General features: G+C 39.2%; 1 protein-coding gene across 2 annotated transcripts in view; it reads right to left on the bottom strand.

The window, feature by feature from the left end:
- Nucleotides 1–18,900: 18,900 nt before the first annotated feature.
- Nucleotides 18,901–21,688, bottom strand: part of GRAP2 (GRB2 related adaptor protein 2) — a 153,654-nt gene continuing 150,866 nt past the window's right edge. For both annotated transcript variants that reach the window (XM_063427428.1, XM_063427429.1), the window contains exons 6-7: nucleotides 21,025–21,099; nucleotides 18,901–19,497 (exon numbers count right to left, since the gene is read on the bottom strand). In XM_063427428.1, coding sequence (XP_063283498.1) covers nucleotides 19,300–19,497; nucleotides 21,025–21,099 — 273 coding nt within the window. In that variant the 3' untranslated portion in view covers nucleotides 18,901–19,299. The remainder of the gene's footprint in view (nucleotides 19,498–21,024; nucleotides 21,100–21,688) is intronic.

The following is a 21,688-nucleotide window of genomic DNA, read 5'->3' as shown; positions in this document are numbered from 1 at the left end:
ACTAACACAAACTAACACTAACACACTCACTAACACTAACACACTCACTAACACTAACACACTCACATTAACACACTCACTAACACACTCACATTAACACACTCACTAACAAACTCACTAACACTAACACACTCACTAACACACTCACTAACACTAACACACTCACTAACACACTCACTAACACTAACACACTCACTAACACTAACACACTCACTAACACTAACACACTCACATTAACACACTCACTAACAAACTCACTAACACTAACACACTCACTAACACACTCACTAACACTAACACACTCACTAACACTAACACACTCACTAACACACTCACTAACACTAACACACACACTAACACTAACACACTCACTAACACTAACACACTCACTAACACTCTCACTAACACACTCACTCACTACCACTCTCACTAACACACTCACTAACACTAACACACTCACTAACACTAACACACTCACTAACACTAACACACTCACTAACACTCTCACTAACACACTCACTCACTACCACTCTCACTAACACACTCACACTCACTAACACACTCACTAACACACACTCACTAACACACTCACTAAACACACACACACACACACACGTTTTTTCTGTTTTTTTTTTTAAATTTAATCCCCCCAGCCTCCTTACCTGTGTGAGAGCTGAGGGGAGCTGAGGGGACCCTGGTATGTACGCCACTGCCTCCACCACTGTGCTTGACAGTGATGTGTGCTAACATGCTCTGTTTTGGTTTTGCCAAACGTGACGCTGTGCATTATGGTCAAACATCTCCACTTTGGTTTTGTCTGTCCAAAGGACTTTAATCCAGACAAACAAGCCATACCACGTTCAGCCTTTTATATATATATATATATTCAAATAGTGTGGCTGCACTCACGGAAGTTTCCTTTAAAATGTAACTTTTATTTGGTTTCCATAAAAAATCGACGTTTCAGTCCAACATGTGGACTTTCATCAGGATTACTAAACATTTGAAAATATGTTACATATAAAGGGATGCAATAATTGTAATAATTTGTGATAAACTCACCCCAGGTGCTTTTCGTGCGGTTACCGGCGTGATGCAGTGATGTGCCCGCCCAATCATGTGACGTAGCCGTCGTTACTATAGAAACGCGGGACAACAAAGTTCCGTCACCATAGTGATGTTTACAATTCACCCGGACCTAGTGATCATGAATTACAAGTGTAGGATTCGAAAGATAAAGTGCTAAGTGCAGCAAGTACTGTACAAGTAATAAAGAGGATAAAGAGCTATTGTGTACATAAGGAATCAATTATTCCCCAACCATTACTAGTGTAGAGGGCAACTAACAAAAAGTTGCTTTGGAAGTCTGCTGTGACTCAAAATGTGCCAAAGTGCTTGGTTGAATTACAAATCTATACAGTGATGTGATTTAAAGTGACAATCAGTGCAATCAATCAAAGTGCTAATAGTGCAATAACAATGCAAAACTCTATATATATATGTACATTCCCAAACACTTAATATCTTAATTAATATTAAAATTTTAATATTAATTAAGATATTAAGTGTTTGGGAATGTTATCCCTCTATACCCCCTGTCACCACAGTATAGCCATACCTGGGAACAAGTCGGGAAATCCAGACAGGATCCAAACAATCAAGAGTTTCCTGCTGAAATCGAGATGGATGGGAGGCCGTAATAAGGATACCAATACCAGTAGTTTTTTTCTATGATACGACACAACAAAGAAAGCCTTTCCAGTTTTTCAAAGGCTGGGGAAGCAAATGCTAGAGGAAGTAGTGAACATGGAAGGGAAGCCAAACAGATGCCTTCTTTAAAATATTTTAAAATTATCCTCCCATATTGTCACCATATTCCAGGTTCTATTACTAAACGAAAGCCTGTCTTCTTCATTCCTCAATGACTCTAATATCCTTACCTTATTTCAGGATCTCAAACCATTTATTTGTAAACTAACTCTTAGAAGGTTTCTCAATATCATGTCAAACAAACAAGAGTTCATATTCCAGACTTCAATAATCAGACTAATAAGCCAAAGTAAAACTGTTTAACTGATCGTTTGTTAGAGAACAAGATGGATACCATATTGCGTTTAAGGCAGGTAAGGTGACTCTTTTCAAACTCCCCTCCTCTTTTTATTCCAATTTTAAAAAAAGGTCATTGTATAACATTCTTTATTATTTGGTTTTCAAAGATTTTGTTAAGTTATTTGAATATTTTAATACTTCTAATTTTACAAATTTGAACAAGTCTGAATCCATATCTCTGACGCTATTGAAGATTTTATTAAAAATGTATTAAGGGTGCCACGGTGAGGTTCAAACAATGTGGTCGATCTCTCCAAAACTTATTTACAGAAATTAAGGGATCTGATTGGTTCTGAGTTTTAACCTTTTCTTGTTTGTCTAAACAAGAATGGGCATTTAACCAAGCTACCCCTGGGAACGTGCTCATATATACCAATTACGCTAAATTTAAATATCTCAAAAGAAATGCATCTGGTAGACCTTTTATTTCATTAGTTGGGTCCTTCAAGTCTACCCTTTGAGAAATAGTTGATTTTCATTTGCAATACTATCTCTAATCTTCCATTTTTTTAATGGGTGAGACATTACATCACAGAAAAAGTAGCATATTGTATAACAGAAAAAAACATCAGAGACAATAAAATATGCAACGTTCCTTACCCATTTTTTTTTTTTAAATAAAAATGTAATTACAAGATAAATAAAACTAACAATAGTAATGATGCACCGTGCCAAATTTTGGACCTAATAACATTGAGGATGAAAGTCGAAGACATCGAAACTTTACAAAAGTTCAACCGGGATTAAGTGCCCCTAACCAGCTGGGTGGCAGGGGGGGGCAGGGCCGTCTTTAATATTGATTGGACCCTGGGCAAGCATCTGATTGGGCCCCCTGGGCATGCAATCACTCCCTCCACCCCAACCTAGAGGCGAAACTAATGTAGAGAGTGCCTTGGTGCAAAAAAAAAAAATCCAGGCCTGCCCTGTAGCACAAGAGTAAAGAAAAGATAGATCCCCATCTGTCATACAACTCCTGCGATGCTATGCCAGGTGGGGATCTACCATCCTTGCAGGGTTGTATTTGTGAGCAGTGTTTGTGCAATTGAATGTCAGCATGCTATTGTACAGAGTGTATGTGTGCATGTAGGGGTGTATTTGTATGTACTGTTACCATTGGAATGCAGTGGTTTACTTGTGTGTAGTGTTTGCGTTTGAATGCAGGGATGTGTGATTGTCTGTAGTGTTGGCTTTTAAATGCAGGTGTACTGTTGTGTGTAGAGTTGGTGTTTTAATATAATTTTAGCATTGTAATACAGGAATGTGTTTGCATGTAATGTTTGTATTTGCATGCAGGGGGGTGTTTGGATGTAGAGTTGTGCTTTAAATGCATATGTACATTTGTGTGTAGTATTGGTGTTTCAGCAAACTGGTGTGTTTGTATGTAGTTTGTGTTTGCAGGGCTTTGTTTGCATGTTGTGTGCTTTCTATAACACATATACATATACACATTAACACGCAGATACACACATAAGCACACTGACACATGCTCACAACTTGACACATACTGGCACATACATACACACACACTCAGATACACACCCTTTGACAAACAGATACAAGCACTTTGATACACACACACACACACACTGGCACATCCACACACAGAGATATACACACACACACACACACACACACTGACACAGGTATGTACACACACACACTCAGATACACACATACATAAAGGTATAAATGCAGGGGTGTATATGTGTACAGTGCTAGAGATGGAATATAGGAGTGTATTTGTGTTGGCATTAAAATGCTGGGATGTATGCATTACCACACACTCAGATGCACACTTACACACACCGACACATACATACACACACACACACACACACACACACACACACACACTGGCACACAAGTACACATACACACAGAAACACTGACACACAGACAAACACAGCCAGATACACACACTGACACAAACACAGCCAGATACACACACACACACACATATATGTGTACATTTACATATTTTAATCTCTGCCTTCTAGCAGCTCTTGGACAGCAACTCCCAGCAACCTTGGCCAATATAATGTCTCAACTCTGTTCTTACATACCCTGGTCCAGAATTTGGCAAAAGTGACATTTGGAAATGGTGTACAGCTTTTCATAACACTTGATGCAATAATATGTTAAAATAAATACTTTTTACATTTATATTTAATAGCGACCTGCCAGGTTCTTCTAGGATTTTTAACATGTAGTTATTCCCTGTGTGTTACATTACAAACACCAACACATGAATAAAAGTGATATCCGAAATAAGCAAAACAAAAAACAAACAATATTTAGCCCCCCTCCTGTCTCCTTACCTTTTGGGTACAGAGGGGTGGCTTCCCTGGGGGCCAGTGGGAGCTTGCTGGCCCAGGCTGATGGGAGTCTGCATTCAGCTTTCTCAGTCCCTCTCCCCCACAATGCTTCCATGTTATGTGTGTCCCCTCCCCTGCGGCACTGAGGAGGAGGCGATCTGACCTCACTTCCTCCCAGCATGCCCGGGGAAGAAAAGGGATCACAGGGCAGTGTGTGCAGGGGCTAGCTGTGAGTATGTATTCAGCCAACCCCCATATTACAGGGGCCAGGTCCGGAGCAGTATTAAAGGGCTGTGGCCCCTGATTACCTCAGGTGCTGCAGGGGGCCCATGGGGCAGCTACCTTAGGCCCCCCAGGAGTAACTGGGCCCAGGGCAGCTGCCCTTTTTGCCCCTCCTTAAAGACGGCCCTGGGGGGGGGGGGGGGGGGGACAGTAGAACAATAAGGATGCAGAACAATCAGTTTATTAGAACCACTGGGCTGTCTTATGGATCTAATATGAATGGTGGTTTTAGATACGATCAGAACAATCAATACTGATGGAAAGAAAAATAACCGTAAATTGGTAAGCCAACTTAAACGGAAAGATAATATATTGCAGACATAAATTAAAGTGGCTCTCTCACTTTGCTGGTTTTGCTTCACACAATCCATCAGTCAAAAGAATCCCACAAAAGGGAAGAAGGGCAGACTACGTGGGCAGAGGGGAACAAAATGGAGGCACCCAGGTATTGAGATCCGGTGCAAGGAAGGAAATATGATAAATATAAATATAGCGAAGTGGCAGTTGGGGGGTACAACCATAAAGATACAAGAGACATAAAGCTAGGGAAACTGAAAAACAAAACAAAAAAAACAAGTTTAAAGGTCAATATAGTGTTATGAATACGCATTTGTATTCCTGACACTATAATGTTCCTTTAATAAATAGGCGAATAATATAAAAAATGTAATATCCAATAGATGATATTTATTCCTAAAAATAGAAGAAACCAATATTTGTAATTTGTGCTCTTTATTTTGGCAGTACTGTTTACTAAGGGACTTTCTGTTTTTGGCTATTTACATGTAACCCCTCCCAGCTGAAGTTACATAGCCGGTTTATATATATATATATACCAAAACTGTTTCTGCACAAGCTATAATTCAGTTGCATAATTAATTGCTTATTATTCAAACAGTAAAACATGTTTTTAAATGGTCAGGAAATCAAGTGACCTATCTTAATGCAAGTTGCAGAACAGGAATATTTCACTGCTCTGGAAAGCACCTGGGAATTGTTAATAAGATAAGATTATTACTGATAAGTGTAGTGAACAATGTCAATGAGCCTGTAATTGTGTATTGTTGGCAGTATCTGAATGCGAGACAAAGCTAAGGCAATGCTCTCAGCCCTCTAACAAACATGACATTAGAACCTCAGTGTCAGACAGTCAAAACTCCATAGAATATAGTCACTTAGTCAGTCTGTTAAGACTATGTAAAATGCATGGGAAAGAATTACTTTTCTGGAGGGAGAGAAGAAACAGAGGTCATTGTGTTCCATATGTTTCCAGTTCACTTCTTGCTAAAGTTCTGAAAATCGCAATTATTGCATATGTATGCAGATCCTTTTGCAGGACTAGAAGGTCAAAAATAGACCAGTCTCTCTCTCAATTTTCCATCTTATCTTTGTCATAAACTGAATTAAACTGGTCAACCACATTTTATTCAAAGCACAGGCAACAAACAGACTATGAAGCCTGGTGTACCAACATCGAGGCAGGTTCTGGTCTGTAGTAGACCTACCGCACCTCAGTTACACATTTTACAAAATTCTTATTTTTTTAAGCCTTCTTTCAGGTTTTCTTTCATTTTATCTTCAGGTTTCTGCCCACCACACCACCAGGTTTACCGTCATTTATCTTCAGGTTTCTGCAAAACCACAGCCATTTCTCAGCCTATGTCAAGACCACAATTCCATATTTGATATGGAGACCCCATAATTATTATTATTATTGAACATATTTATTTACCTACTCAGCTTAGACCAAAAAGTAAACTACCGCAGTGTAGCAGATTTTCACTATTTATTTAACAATATAACAATAAATTATAGCACTTTCTTGTTTGAATAAAGTTTTTGCAAGCATTTTCTTTCTTTTGCTTAATACATTGCTCATTGGACATGTGAGTCTTATGCACTAATGATAAATACAAAATATATATTCTCAGCCCACGACTACCAATTGCAAGTAAAACAGGATTATCAATTCTGCTGAACCCTGATCTCTACTTGCATTTGCAGTTCTTTATTTCCATAACGTATAAAAGATTCACTTCATAGCATAAATAATCCTGAATGTTAAAGCTGTTAAATCATCTGTCAACAACATCAGCTGCCAAGGGCTTAAGCACATTCAAAAGGTCTGCTGACGTCTTCAAGAACTGCTAGCAAGGCTACAAGATATTGTCATGTTGGTATTCCTGTTGATGAAGCAGGTGGGGTGCAGGATGTTTGTGACAAATTACACAGTAGAATTAAAGGGACACTATAGTCACCTGAACAACTATAGCTTAATGTAGTTGTTCTGGTGAGTATAGCCTATTCCTTCAGGCATTTTGCTGTATACATGCTCTTTTCAGAGAAAAATTAGTATACATTGCTAGCTAGGGACACCTCCAATGGCAGTCACTCAGATGTATAACAGAGGTGCTTCCTGGGTCAGTGTCTCCACACTCTGTATGGAGACACCGAATTTTCCCCATAGAGATACATTCATTCAATGTATCTCTAAGAGATGTTTATTGGCCAGCGCTGTATTTGGCTCTGCCCCTCCGCCTTGGCTGAGATAATCAGATTTGACAATCTCAGCCAATCTAATGCCTTCCTAAGCTATTGAAATGGCTGAGATTGACAATTCAAAAGATCTCAGCAAAGGAGACGGATCAGAAGCACTGCCAGCGTAATGGATCCGCAAATTTGAATAAAATTAGTTTTTACTGTATTTAGAGGGAAGTAGGGGGTCCAGCCACCAAATAGTGTGTGTAACAATATAGGGTCAGGAATAAATGTTTGTATTCCAGACCCTATAGTGTTCCTTTAAGATCGGAAGCCATATTATGGCCACATTCAAAGGCCCAGGCTCTTAACTAGCCAACTGGGCAAGCAATTCAACACCTTAAATTATACATTTCAAAGTGCACATCACACAAAACACTAGTTCTTGGGTGTGCAGCATTACGCATGTGCATTTTGTGTTTTTTCCTGTGTTGCATAAGTAACCTACTGACCTCTACTTTGCTGTGGCACTCTCATACATTTGCTGCTTGCTTTTCTTGGATGTTATATAAAGGATCCCAAGGACCATCTGCTCAGAGACTTTTCCAGCGAGGTCATGCCTGCAAATTACCCTTTTACATAGCATCATACTTTGGACCTTCTCTGTGCTTTCCATGTTCTAATCTGCTGACCTCCAACTACCAGAAATTGATTGAACAATGTTTTTTATATTACCCCTCAGTTTGGAATCTTTCTATGTTCTATCCATGTGACCACTAACAAATACTGGTATATATAATGTTTGAATATGATGAAAGCTTTATATCTGCTTTCCAGGGGACTATATTACTCCAGGCCAAACATAGTTTAGTCAATTCTATATTTCTGTATTGTATGTCAGGACTATGCCACTATTGCAGCATTGTTGACAAATGTTCCTAGACCCAGTAGAGTCAGGTCAATGTTAATTATTTTGTATAATTTTTGTAAATAAGATGTTTATTTAGTTCCTGGCGCTTCAGCTCTCACATACGCGAGAGTACAGCTTTGAGCTCTATGGAGGATCCAGCGATAACACGGGATCATCCATAGAAAGAGCTTTTTTTTACCTAAAGCCATCAGTGTTGGTAGCTGGGGGGAATGACAATAGTGACAAAGGGTAACTCTCGCTTTTGTCAATGTCAGGCCTTAAGCCTCCCGATGTCTCCTCATGCTTCCGGGTTTGACGGAGCTTAGCCACACCCCCATTGCCGCGGTCTGCTATTTAATGCGACCGCACCAGCTGATAGACGCTGGATTATTGAAACGCGTACCGCGCCAAACTCACCGGCTCACATACCTCGCTGAGACGACCACTCGCTACTAGACCGGACTGGAGGAATATTCAAGTCCCCAACATCTCTCCTCATCACAGAAAGATACCAGCACTCTCGGCAACCATTCACTGAAGCAACCGCCTCGGAGGAGAGCTGGGGACACAACCCCTCTACTTCTAGAAGTTAAGTAGCTTACAGTCTCTGAGTTAAGAGCTAATACTGCTAAAGCTTTATTTCAACTTACTAAAGTCTGCTATCAAGTTCTCCAGCAAGCCTGCTACAGCTTTCCTCAAATCAAGTATTATTCAAGTTCAGCTGTACCTGTCTTGCTACAGATAATCTTATTTCTTCATACTAAAGTCTGCTATCAAGTTCTCCAGCAAGCCTGCTACAGCTTTCCTCAAATCAAGTATTATTCAAGTTCAGCTGTACCTGTCTTGCTACAGATAATCTTATTTCTTCATACTAAAGTCTGCTATCAAGTTCTCCAGCAAGCCTGCTACAGCTTTCCTCAAATCAAGTATTATTCAAGTTCAGCTGTACCTGTCTTGCTACAGATAATCTTATTTCTTCATACTAAAGTCTGCTATCAAGTTCTCCAGCAAGCCTGCTACAGCTTTCCTCAAATCAAGTATTATTCAAGTTCAGCTGTACCTGTCTTGCTACAGATAATCTTATTTCTTCATACTAAAGTCAGCTATCAAGTTGTCCAGCAAGCCTGCTACAGCATCCCTCAAAACAAGTACTATTTAAGTTTTGCTGCACCATTCTTGCTACTGATAATTCCAATGTATATAATCTCTTATAATTTGAACTGTTAACAAGAATAACGGACTCTAATGAATTCTGAACCTTGTCAATGCTAAATGAAACAAACCGTTTATTATTTAAAGAAACAGTAACTGTAATTCTGGAACTGAAGTCTCAGTTCCATCTAAGTGTCTTAATAAAAGATCAAAGTCCTAAGAAATCTGCAGTTGTGTTCCACATCATTTACTGTGAACGTGACAGTCAAAGAGAGGAAAAATACTCACCCATAGTGCTAGGTATCCCAGAATATGTCCCCTTAGAGAACAAGCAAAGTATAGAAAGTGGAGGGGATACAGCTGTTAATCTCAGTATATCTTTTGACTCAGTTGGAATTTCAGTGAGATTCTATCTTTATGAAATACTATTTTTTTTACATGTGAGTGACAGAGCTGCTTTAAGCCAAAGAAACACTTCATATGATTGTTCATATCAGGAAATGCTCACCAGCCGTCCAGCATTGTGAAATGTCCCGGCCAGATGTTTCTAAACTGCGTCATCATTGAGAACTTAATTTGGATAGATGATAAAAGTTACAGATGCTTGTTACTAAATTCCTCAAGCTCTCCGTCTGTTTAGGCTGCCTCCATCTAGCTAACATGTAGCCATGTGTATAATGCAACAGCATGACTCTTAATAAAATGGTGCATTCTTCTTGACTTTCAGCTGCCATGACAGACCCTTGTCTTCACACTAAACCAGTACAATCTAGTAAAAATGTCCTGTATCTACTAGGAGTAAAATCAAAAGGTTTTCTGTTTTTTTTTTATTATTATAATTATTAACCATTTAGATTTCTGTTATGGTTGCTATGTTGGCCATTTATTCTTTTGTGTTTTCCATCCACTCATGTTTCAATTATTCCGAAATTACTACTATGGTATATCAGTGTAGATGCCAATCAGCGTTGCTGAAGCTTTATTTAATAACATTTTATCTTGGACGATGCAAAGATTAGAATTCTCTGTAATGTTTGATATATAGGAAATCAAGGTTTCTTTGCTTGCAGTTCAAGGCATCGTTATTTGTCATTGTTCAGTAATATACTGGGTCCTATTCATACAACCAGGCGGTGATTATCACTGAACAGACATGTCAAGGCATTCACTATGAAAATGAAGATTGATCTCCAACTTATCGTATTCATATGCCTCATTGTCATAAATAGCAGACAATGGGAGGTGTTTATCCAAACCCATTATCTATATGAATGAAAATTACATCCACCCAGCTTCTTTTTCCCATTTTAGGAGCTATCATTTATTTAGGGATTTGCAATGGATTTATAGTTGACTATGATTTTAGGAGGACTAGGCATGACGATACATGCAATTTTCCAATGAGTGCATTGGCCATGGATCATTTTAAATGTGTCATAAGATTCAGAAGCATATTCCTTTTTTTTTTTTTATTCTTTATTTTGTTCGTGCAGAGATTGTACATGTGGATTGGCACTGCCACAATAGCTGATTCAATCAGGTTTGTATTTACACTTAATGACATGGCATTAAGAGTAGATAGGTAAACAGGGTTATATCTTAAGTTTCCGAAAAACAAAAGGAAACATTAGCTTGGCTCACAGATAGGCTTCATTCGGCAGACACAGGCTAATAACGGTCAGGCTAGGACATCGCTTTACAGAACTGGGTTGAGCACCCCTATCCTAGTGTCTGTCTACACATGGTTATGCAATTAATATTATAGGTCTGGCCCAAGCTATTAGTATCATACGTGCTACATTAGATGTATATTCTTTTTTAATGTAAGCATGTTATTTTAGTTAACTCATTAAGGTGTAAATTTACACAGGTAGTAGGTTTATTCTTCCCCTCACTATTATTAGGGTAAGAAGGGGTAATACAATCTACCAATTATATGGGGAACCAGCTGAGCCTAAAAGGAAACAAAACTTAACATAGTGTATTCCAGTTGATATACATAGTGGAGTGCTTGATTTAGTAGATTTAGGCTCCCACTGTCTCTTTAAGAGAGCGCCCGAGACTCGCGGCGCGCTCTTAGATTCAGGCGGGACACGTGACCGCATCTCGCGGTCACTGCCCGCCTTCCTGTTAGGAGAGTCGGATGAGCCGCGCGCGGCTCGTGCAGCCGCAGGAACGCGCGCGGCTTGAAGAGAGGACCGCGGCCGGCCCCCGGAAAAGGTAAGTAACGCTACACACAATTGCCAGGAAGCATTTGGAGGGAAAGCTGTCATTTATTCCCACACCAGTATTTATATTACATTTGTGGGATTTTTTTTTTTTTTTACGAAGAGGGTATATAAGATGCCTTTATTTTAATGGGGGTGGCTAGGGGTCCACAAGCTGGAGGGATACTTAAAGGGACACTATAATCACCTGAACAACTTTAGCTTAATGAAGCAGTTTTGGTGTATAAAACATGCCCCTGCAGCCTCACTGTTCAATCCTCTGCCATTTAGGAGTTAAATCCCTTTGTTTATGAACCCTAGTCACACCTCCCTGCATGTGACTTGCACAGCCTTCCATAAACACTTCCTGTAAAGAGAGCCCTATTTAGGCTTTCTTTATTGCAAGTTCTGTTTAATTAAGATTTTCTAATCCCCTGCTATGTTAATAGCTTGCTAGACCCTGCAAGAGCCTCAATTTAGAGAGTGAGATACAATTATTTAAGGTAAATTACATCTGTTTGAAAGTGAAACAAGTTTTTTTTCATCCAGGGTCTGTCAATCATAGCCAGGGGAGGTGTGGCTAGGGCTGCATAAACAGAAACAAAGTGATTTAACTCCTAAATGGCAGTGAATTGAGCAGTGAAATTGCAGGGGAATGATCTATACACTAAAACTGCTTTATTTAGCTAAAGTAATTTATGTGACTATTGTGTTCCTTTAAGAATAATTGGTTTCTTAACTAAAGCGCTACAGAATCTGTTGGTGCTATATAAATGGCAATAATAATAATAATAGCCCTCCCCAAACATTCAGGTCCCCACTGATTATTTTAATTATAGATGCTACTACCTATGGATGACGGATTGGGGGGGCATTCCTTTTTCATAAATATTTCCAACTCGCTGACCATGGGTGGGTCGGGGGAACATCAGTATATCCCCCTATTTTGTTTTTTAATTATTTGCCCCTACCTACTGGCAACAGGTGAAGAGCTGACAGTGATCTGTCCACCACCCATTATTTCATTTATAGTCTCCCACCCAATGGCCAGCGGTGGGATTTTTAGTGATGGCTGCCCATTCACTAGTTTCTATTTACAATGAGCAGCCACTGGCTTCTCACTGTTTATTAAATATGCCTCCAGTTACCGCATGGCAGGTGAGTAACAAGGGAGATTAGAAACCTTGCATTGCCAAGGGTTATGTAACGATTTGTCTGCTGGCTGCTAGAACTGCAAATAGCTTGGATTTTAGCAATCTGCTTCTGGATATTGGCTGTCTGACAGTGTTCCGTCGGGCTGAAATCAATATTCAGGTTCGTTCAGAGCCTTCCCTGCAAAATCCAGACATTGTTACATACTGTGAACTATGTCTGGATACTACGGTCCAAATGGGCCCCATACAGAACCAGATTATGTGACCCCATTTGGTTCGGGGCCATCTAGATTTTAGTGAATAACCCTGTTAGTCTACACCCGTTGAGATAAATGCTGCTCTGGTTGCCTGGTTTTATCTGTTTATGTTTGATAGAGCAGCTTTAAATATTTACACCTTCAAATAAAAAAGTAAACACGGGGGTGGTCGATTAAGGAGAGTGGGATGATTTTGATGGGTCACCAGTGCCTACTTGTTTAAGTATCAACTTTAGTGTGATTTTATGTGTTCACCTAATGGATGCTTAATACAGTAATACGATTTATTATGGCCTTAGGTTAGGCAGTGACATAAGGTGTTATCTAGTCAGAAAAGCAGCCAGTATTATTAAATGATGTCATCACGCATTCTAAAGAGCAAGCAGACAAAATGCATGCATTTTGCAGACATACATGTCTGTACTCTTTCTACCAGAGCTATGACAGGAACTATGGAACTCCGACAATAGAAGAGACCCACCCTGGGATTTATGATTGCCCGTGGTGTTACGTGTATAAATCAGAATACATCTTTCAGATACATCATTTCATTATTTTTCTCTGGTAAACCTGTTGGGATACATGGTACACACCAATAAAATATGGCATCTGCTTTCTTTTCAAGGTAATGAAGATCTGTATTTGAACTTAGTAACAAATTACGATAGAGAAAAATAAAACCATCAATGGAACGGCAAAATTACATTTTAACATGTGTTGGACACCAGCATTTAAAGAATACCATGCAATTTACAAACATTAGTGATAAAATAATAACACACCCATAGAACATTTGAAAGAAGACTTGCACATACTTGCTGTATTGTTAAAGGAACACTCCACCGAGCATTAAAAATGACAGTGCATTCTAGTGGTTATAGTGCCAGGAATGTGATTAAACAGCTTACCTGGGGTCCAGCGGGAGCAAGTTACTTAATACATTGGGAGCCAGGACCTCCTGCTGAACTTCCATTAGCTCTCCTTTGCTGAATTCTGCCATGTAGAGACAGTTATTTGGCTGAGAACATTAGCTGATGGCTCTCATCCATTGAACTAAGCCCTGCACTGCAGGACTTAGCTCATTGAAGGGATCCCATGAGCAGAAGCTGACTGGAACCCAGCAGAGCCCAGGTAAGTACATTTGGGCACCAAGGCACTCCTGGCACCATACACAATACAGTGAACTGTAGGGGTTAAGGAGATTGGAGTTTTCGTTTATGAACAAAGCTGTCCTCTACTTGGTAAAAGGACTCCGAAGCCCTCCTATCAATTAAAGAGAGCCTCCAGTCCCATTAAGATGAATAATACTCCATCATGCTTCTGTTTTGATCATTACATTACAATTATTATTGTCTTTCTTTAAAAAAAAAAAAAAAAAAGCCACCATTTTCTGCCGTGACATAGAACTGCTACAAGAGGTTTATTTTAGTGCTTTTCTTTTGAGGTAATAAACATTTTTGTAAAAGTTCCTTTCATTAATCACAGTTTGGTGAACAATCTTGTAAAGAGAAAGACACATTCAGACACGTACAAGCAAGTACTACTAGACAGACTCACACATATAACCACTCATAGACACACTCAGACAAGTACAGACACTTTAACACACTACGACACCACGTAAACACACCCTGAAAGACACACACTCAGACTCAGAGGCATGCTTACAGGCACTCATAAGCACTTAAAACACACTTAAATATTCACAACACTAAAAACTAAATTTAAAAATCCCTGCAATTTATTTATATTTCAATTTTACACTTGGGAGGTCCTCTACCTCGCCTCCATGTGAATGGGTCACATTAAGTTTATGAGTGCCCCATCCCTTCTCTGAAGACCTACACAAGAGAGGAGGAATTCCCAGAATAAAGACTTTGATGGAGAACTCTGACAGGAAACAGTCAATTGCATAGTTTGCACATAGATTTAATCTATGCCAAAAGCAACTCTATAGAATAGTTTGGATTGCTGAATATTGTTGTTATATTTTTGAGGGGTGGGGGCTGGGGGGGAGGACAATAGGTCCCCCCTTTCTCCTAATTTAGGGCCCCCACCCACCGCTCAGGGGTGGGGGCCGGGGGCAGGACAATAGGTCCCCCCTTATTCTAATTTAGGGCCCCCACCCACCGCTCAAGGGTGGGGGCCATGGGGGTGGACAATAGGTCCCCCCTTATTGGTATTTAGGGCCCCCACCTGCCACTCAGGGGTGGGGGCCAGGGGTGAGGACAATAGGTCCTCCCCCTTATTCTAATTTAGGGCCCCCACCCACCGCTCAGGGGTGGGGGCCAGGAGGAGGACAATAGGTCCCCCCCTTATTGGTCTTTAGGGCCCCCACCCGATGCTCAGGGGTGGGGGCCAGGGGGGAGGACAATAGGTCCCCTCTTATTCTAATTAAGGGCCCCCACCCACCGCTCAGGGGTGGGGGCCAGGGGGGGAGGACAATAGGTCCCCCCCTTATTGGTATTTAGGGCCCCCACCCGCCGCTTAGAGGTGGGGGACGGGAAGGACAATAGGTCCCCCCCTTATTCTAATTTAGGGCCCCCACTCGCAGCTCAGGGGTGGGGCCTCGGGGGAGGACAATAGGGTCCCCAACCGCCGCTCAGGGGTGGGGGCCGTGGGGGAGAACAATAGGTCCCCCCTTATTCTAGTTTAGGGTCCCACCCACCGCTCAGGGGTGGGGCCAGGGGGGGGGGCAATAGGTCCCCCCTTCAGGTTAGAAGCCCCCACTCGCACGGCACGGGGTGGGTGCTCGGCTGGGGGGACACGTTATATGTTTTTTTTGTTTTGTTTTTACAGTGCACTGTTTACTAGACATGCCCACAATTTAGGTCTTTCAGCCTTTTAGTAGATAACTCCCTAATACCGTGGGAATTAGGGAGTTATCTACTTATTCATTCCTGTCATTCCATTGACTGGCTAAGTAACTTACATTTTATATGAATGTGTGTTACTTGATTGTTGTAAGAGTTGCAAATGCTTACAGCTGAATCCTGGCTATGTTTGTATACATTTTATTTAAACTTGTATACAGTGTAACATTCTTCATTCTTCCACTGGGTAGGTATATTAGTACTTCAGCAATACTGTGCTTCGGAACTTCGACACTTCGGAACTTCGACACTTAGGAAATTCTGCAATTTTGGAACTTCGGCAATTCAGCAATTTGGACATTCGGAAGTCTCTGAATGTCCGAATTGCCAAAATTTGTCCGAATTGACATTCGGAACGAAACAAATTGCACATGTCTAGAAACGATAGGTTGAAGAGTACCATGCTCAAACGAGCTTACAGTCTATAGGAGGTGGTGTATAAAACACATTAGGACAGGAAATAGCAATCAAATAAGGTGGGAGAGTGGAAGAGCTAGAGGACAGAGTAGAGTCCTGCCCTTAAGAAGAGAGCAAGAGACATGTATGTGAGGTAGAGGTTACTCTGGGAGGCCATAAGCTTTCCTAAAGAGATGGATTTTAAGGCACTTCTTAAACGATTAAAGACTAGGATGAGTCTGATGGCAGAAGGCAGGCTATCCCATAGGAAATGAGCCGCCCACAAGCATGAGTTGGCCATACGCGAGCAGTGGTCAGGAGAGACCGAAAAGAGGGTAGAGACCGAAAAGGGGCATACCTATGGATTTGTGCAGAGATTTAAGAGGGGCTAGAATTGAGTTAGCACTTTGAATTGACTCTTATAGGATCAGGAAGCCAATGTAAGGACTGACAGAAGGGTGAGGTGTGAGAGGACCAACCAGAGAGGAAAATCAGTCTGGCAGCAGCATTCCTTACAGATTGTAGCAGGGAAATACGACATTTGGGAAGACCATTGTAAGGGAAGGTGATTATATATCTAATAGGTAAACCAGCAGCCTTTATTTATTTTGTCTAAAATGTGTTACCCGAGAATAATACCATCCGTCAAGAAATATAGCAAAATAGTGATAATAGACTTTTATAGCACAGAGTCTCTCAAAATTTTCACAAAAATATATATACTAGTCCGTTTTCAGTTAAGCCATTATAATATCTGGTTCAACTTGACCTTGGATTGATAGGCTTATATTGAACCAAAGCACGGAAAGAGTAATATAAAGCAAGATATTCGCTAGAGTGTTGACTAGCCCCAATAAAGGAAAAGGGGTGAATGATATTGTAGAGGAATATAAGGCAAATGACACCGGATCATATCCTGCAAGTACAAGGATATAAAAAAAAATCAAGTGGTTGAGCAGTTTGATATCTCAGATATAAATATAGTGCACTTGGTTTATGAGGTGCCTTGAAAACTTATTTACACCCAGGGTATCTGGAGTACTCTTATCCCAAGGAGGACATTATATTTTCTGTTTGATAGTTGGTAAATCAGCTGTACTATCCCTAATGCTCCTATGTAGACTCCAGATAACCCTAACGTTATAGCTCAATTAGTAGCATCTGCCTATGTATATTTAACATCAGGGTATCCACCTAAAAACTTTACGGCGACATAATATTCCTATGTTTACAACTCACAAGATACCAGTTGTAAGTCTTTAACTTTCTACTCCCTCTGTTCCTAAGTAATGTGGGGCATATTTACAAAACTTTACTCTTTACTTAGACCCATGTTCAATTATTTTGGTAAAATCTTTTAACATGGATCTAATAAATGGATGTTTTATTGAAACAGAAAATGAGCTCACGCCTAATTGGTATGAAGTAGTGGATGAGGTACGTGAACAACGAAGATAAATAAATATAAAGGTCAAACAGATTACACCCTGCTGGGACAAGAGGGGGGGGACCATTGCTGTATCACACATATTGACCAATACGGGAACACACACGTTTGTTTTTTTTAACAACACACCATGTGAACTCATTTCCATCTGATGCAATAAATATAACTATTCTTACACCCTTTTTGTATAAAATAGTCGTTCAGTGTATAAAGATGGGATGTTACCCATGCAAGTATCCACTGTACATACGGAGGCTGTCTGTTATTATGTAGCAATTCCCTGCTTCTCTTATGTATACAGTTTGTATTGGCATTATATAACGATGGAATGTTGCTCGTAAATAATTTCATCATTGACGATTACCACAATCAGTGTTGCTTCCTGTTATACCTTATGCATCAATAAAACAAATGTAAAATATCAAATAAAAATAAGAAAAGTCATCTGGAAAATCACTTCCTTTAAAAAGCTTGTTTGTGTAACCTGGTACCTGGTTAGGAAGAGCAACACTTATTTTTATTTTTTTTTAGATAAAGCTCACCTTGAATTTCAAAATCATCCCATATGTGTCAAATAGAGGGCCGTTCTGCTCAATGTTGTTATTTGGGTCTCAGGAATGTTTTAAACGCTTAAGAAGGATTCAAGAGTCAGGATGAAAATTGTTTATTTCTAATTTGTGATACATGCCCAAACCTTTCGCTGATTGCAAATCCACATATTTTCATGATAGGTGTGAAGCTTTAGTATAACAGCAGCTATTCTTAATTCATACTGCATGTATGCCTACCTTTTACTAGCATCAACCATGTGAACTAGTTTAGAGCCTTGCTTAAGTCTGTTTGAAACCCTGGACTAATTCTAGCCAGTGTAACAGAACAATGACAGAAAGAGAAATAAGGGCTGCGCCAAATCCAATAACAAGAGATAAAACTATGTCCAAAAATATCACAGTAAAATAGCGCAAATGGAAGGATCTCACTGTGATCTAAAGTGCTTTGTCGGACTTTATGTCCTCAATGACTTTATGGTCCAAGTGATCCACTTTTATGAAAGACAAAAATAAGGACCACCAATAGTGCAATATGTACAGTCCAATGCAGTCACTTTATGGAAAATATCGTTATATAGTATATTGGTTGTCCTTATTTTTGTCTTTCATAAAAGTGGATCACTTGGACCATAAAGTCATTGAGGACATAACGTCCGACAAAGCACTTTAGATCAGAGTGAGATCCTTCCATTTGGACTATTTTTAGTGTGATTTTTTTTGGACATAGTTTTATCTCTTGTTATTGGATTTGGTGCAACGTTTATTTTTTTTCTGTCTCTTTTCTGGAATTTTAAAAGGGTTTTAAGGGATTTCCCTTTTTGGGGTTGCTGCCTATTTGTTAATTAGCGCTTACTCATTTTCTGTTGTGTAACAAAACAATGTAGCAAGGAAAATGCAAACAACATATAGTAAAATCTAAAAATAAAACTCACTCCATAAAATATATAACATGATCAATATTTTGTTTTAACATACTTTTGTGGAAGTATACATTATCATTCATTTATTTATTTAGTTACAGGGTACCAAAGGCAGTTTTTACCAACTATTACCCCACCTAAAAATGTAGTAAATATCTGCTAGGTACATCTCAGCAGTTTTTGGCCAGGTGATGTCCTTCCTCTCTCCGATCACCTATGGAGATTCCTTTATCTGCACTTTCATGTTGTCATCGGTCGATGCTTGCCACGTAATTGGAAGGGAAAAGGCCCACTCTGTCCCCCAATCTCCCCATCCACCAGGAAGAATTAGAGTAGTCCAGCACTTCAATTATGTCACTAGCATGGAAGTCCAGTTCATCTGGCTCCATGGCTTTGAAATCGAAGAGAGCCTTGACCCTTCTAGAACGCTTTGGGACAACTGAGACCTAGCAGAAAATAAATTCAGTAAATCAGTCACGGATTAAGATAAATAAACACAGATATAGAATGTTGTATCTCTTTTCCTTTAATGTATAATGGTAAAAAATGTGTATATATTTTAAAGCAATTTGATATTGCTTCCAATCAAGGGACATTGCATTCAGGATGGGTGGCATGGGGGGGATGGAGGGGGAGAGGGGTGTATTTGAAGCTTTTTGGTTGAGGGTTTAAGTACTTCACGCACACTTGGGCATGAAGCTTTTTACATCTTTGTGCCTTGAAAGTCTTGCATAAGATTTAGGTTAAAAAAACAACAACAAAAAAAACAAAACATTTGTTAAAAACAAACAGCATAACACTATATTTAGTTAGTTGCTGGGTTTGCAAAAGATAAAAAAGAAGTATGGTTTAAGTATACTTCAATGTATGTACTTATATCTACAATTTAATATAGACTAATAAAAAGACTTTGGTGATTTAATTACTAAACGCTTTATTTACTAAATTCAACTTAACTTGTCAAACGAAAAATATAATGAACATTTTTCCAGCTTTGCTATTCTAGAACAAATTTGGCAAATTAAATTTTTAAGTCTCCACATCTGACTAATGAATAAACCATTCTGTGTTTACAGGATTAGACTGCAAATATGCTTTTTCATTATGGTTGGTTAGTGTACTGTATTCCAGTGGGCATAACACATAAACAAGCAATTCATAACATTGTCTTTTGCTGCTCTCGAGTGGCCAAATGTCTAACTACACTGTAATCTCTCAAACAACCTCTTCAGTTTATCTGGAATTTAAGTTAAAAAACCCATAACATTTTTATTTAATTTCATACATTCACATGGTATGAATAAAATAACAATATTATTTTTACTGTTACCAATATATATTATCTTGATCGCTATCCTAAGGTGTTGTTTGTGGTAAATATTACAATGTAAAAGGGTCCCTCTATAGTATTACAAATTTACAATGAGCTGTAGTGATTATTGGCTTGACTTAATATTGTTGGATTAGCTTTTAAAATGATTTAATATTTTTGGATAAACTTGTCAAATGATTTTTTTCAACATATTAAAATATTAAACCATATGTATAAAATATGAATATATATATATATATATATATATATAAAACAAAAATCTAAATAATACAACATGTAAATATATTATTAAATCATTATATAAGTTTATCCAAAAATATTAAATCATTTGAAAGCTTATTCAACAATATTAAAATCGGCCCTATGCTGGTTGAAAAGATATTTGTGGTGATAGTACTTTTTTTTTTTAAACATTAGGTAGAGGGACAAAACAAGGATGGAAAATAGATGTGTATGGGGGATGGGAGGGTATATAGAGTCTGAGACTGGGAAGGGAAAATATTTAAATAGGGCCTAAGAATATTGCTGCAATGGGGCTCTAATCATTGAAAACCCAGAAAAGGTTGCCTGTCTAAATTTAAAGTCTGTGGTTATTAGACACTGCTATTGCTATGCAAATATGCAGTTAAAGGGACCTTACCTCTTTCTGTTCCTGACGAACTACAGGGTATCTCTCTGCAGCAGGCTTCTGGACTTTTGATTCACCGAATGCCCCCTGCAAAAGAATGGTCATTGAGGATTTCTGATTCCAACTTGCAGAGCAAAGGTTTAGTCTTGGAACTGTGCCTTTCCTTATGTTTTCTGCTCTGCACTAGACCCAACATGAGTCAAATATTGAATATTTGTGGTTGTGCAGCTACATGAAACAAGCAACTGTGTATATGCTCTGAAAAACATTTTCTCTGAAACATCCTTTTTGGCCTTCAGACAGCCACGAAACCTCCAACAAAAATTAATCAACAGGAAGCTGCCCACTGATTGGAAGAATAAAGAAAACGGGAACAGTCAAGGCAAGAAACCTCGCTACAAACGGTGTCAGCACATATGCTAAGACAACACAGCCACACACAACAATAAAACCTACAGCATTAAAGGATCATTCTCCCGCACATCCAGCAATGTGGTATACATGATTCAATGGACCAAATGCCACCTAGGATGCTACATTGGGGTAACCACCCAGCAATTAAATGACAGAATGAATAGAGGACTAAATATTGATTTGGGTTTCCTGTCCCACTAACATTTAGTAAGTAATACAATGTGAGCAAGATATTACTTTGCTGCAGAGGGATTTAGATAGA

This window comes from Pelobates fuscus, chromosome 7 (genome assembly GCF_036172605.1).
Source record: "Pelobates fuscus isolate aPelFus1 chromosome 7, aPelFus1.pri, whole genome shotgun sequence".
Taxonomy (NCBI): domain Eukaryota; kingdom Metazoa; phylum Chordata; class Amphibia; order Anura; family Pelobatidae; genus Pelobates; species Pelobates fuscus.
The sequence above is the reverse complement of the archived record's forward strand: the minus strand, read 5'-3'. Positions and strand labels throughout refer to the sequence as shown.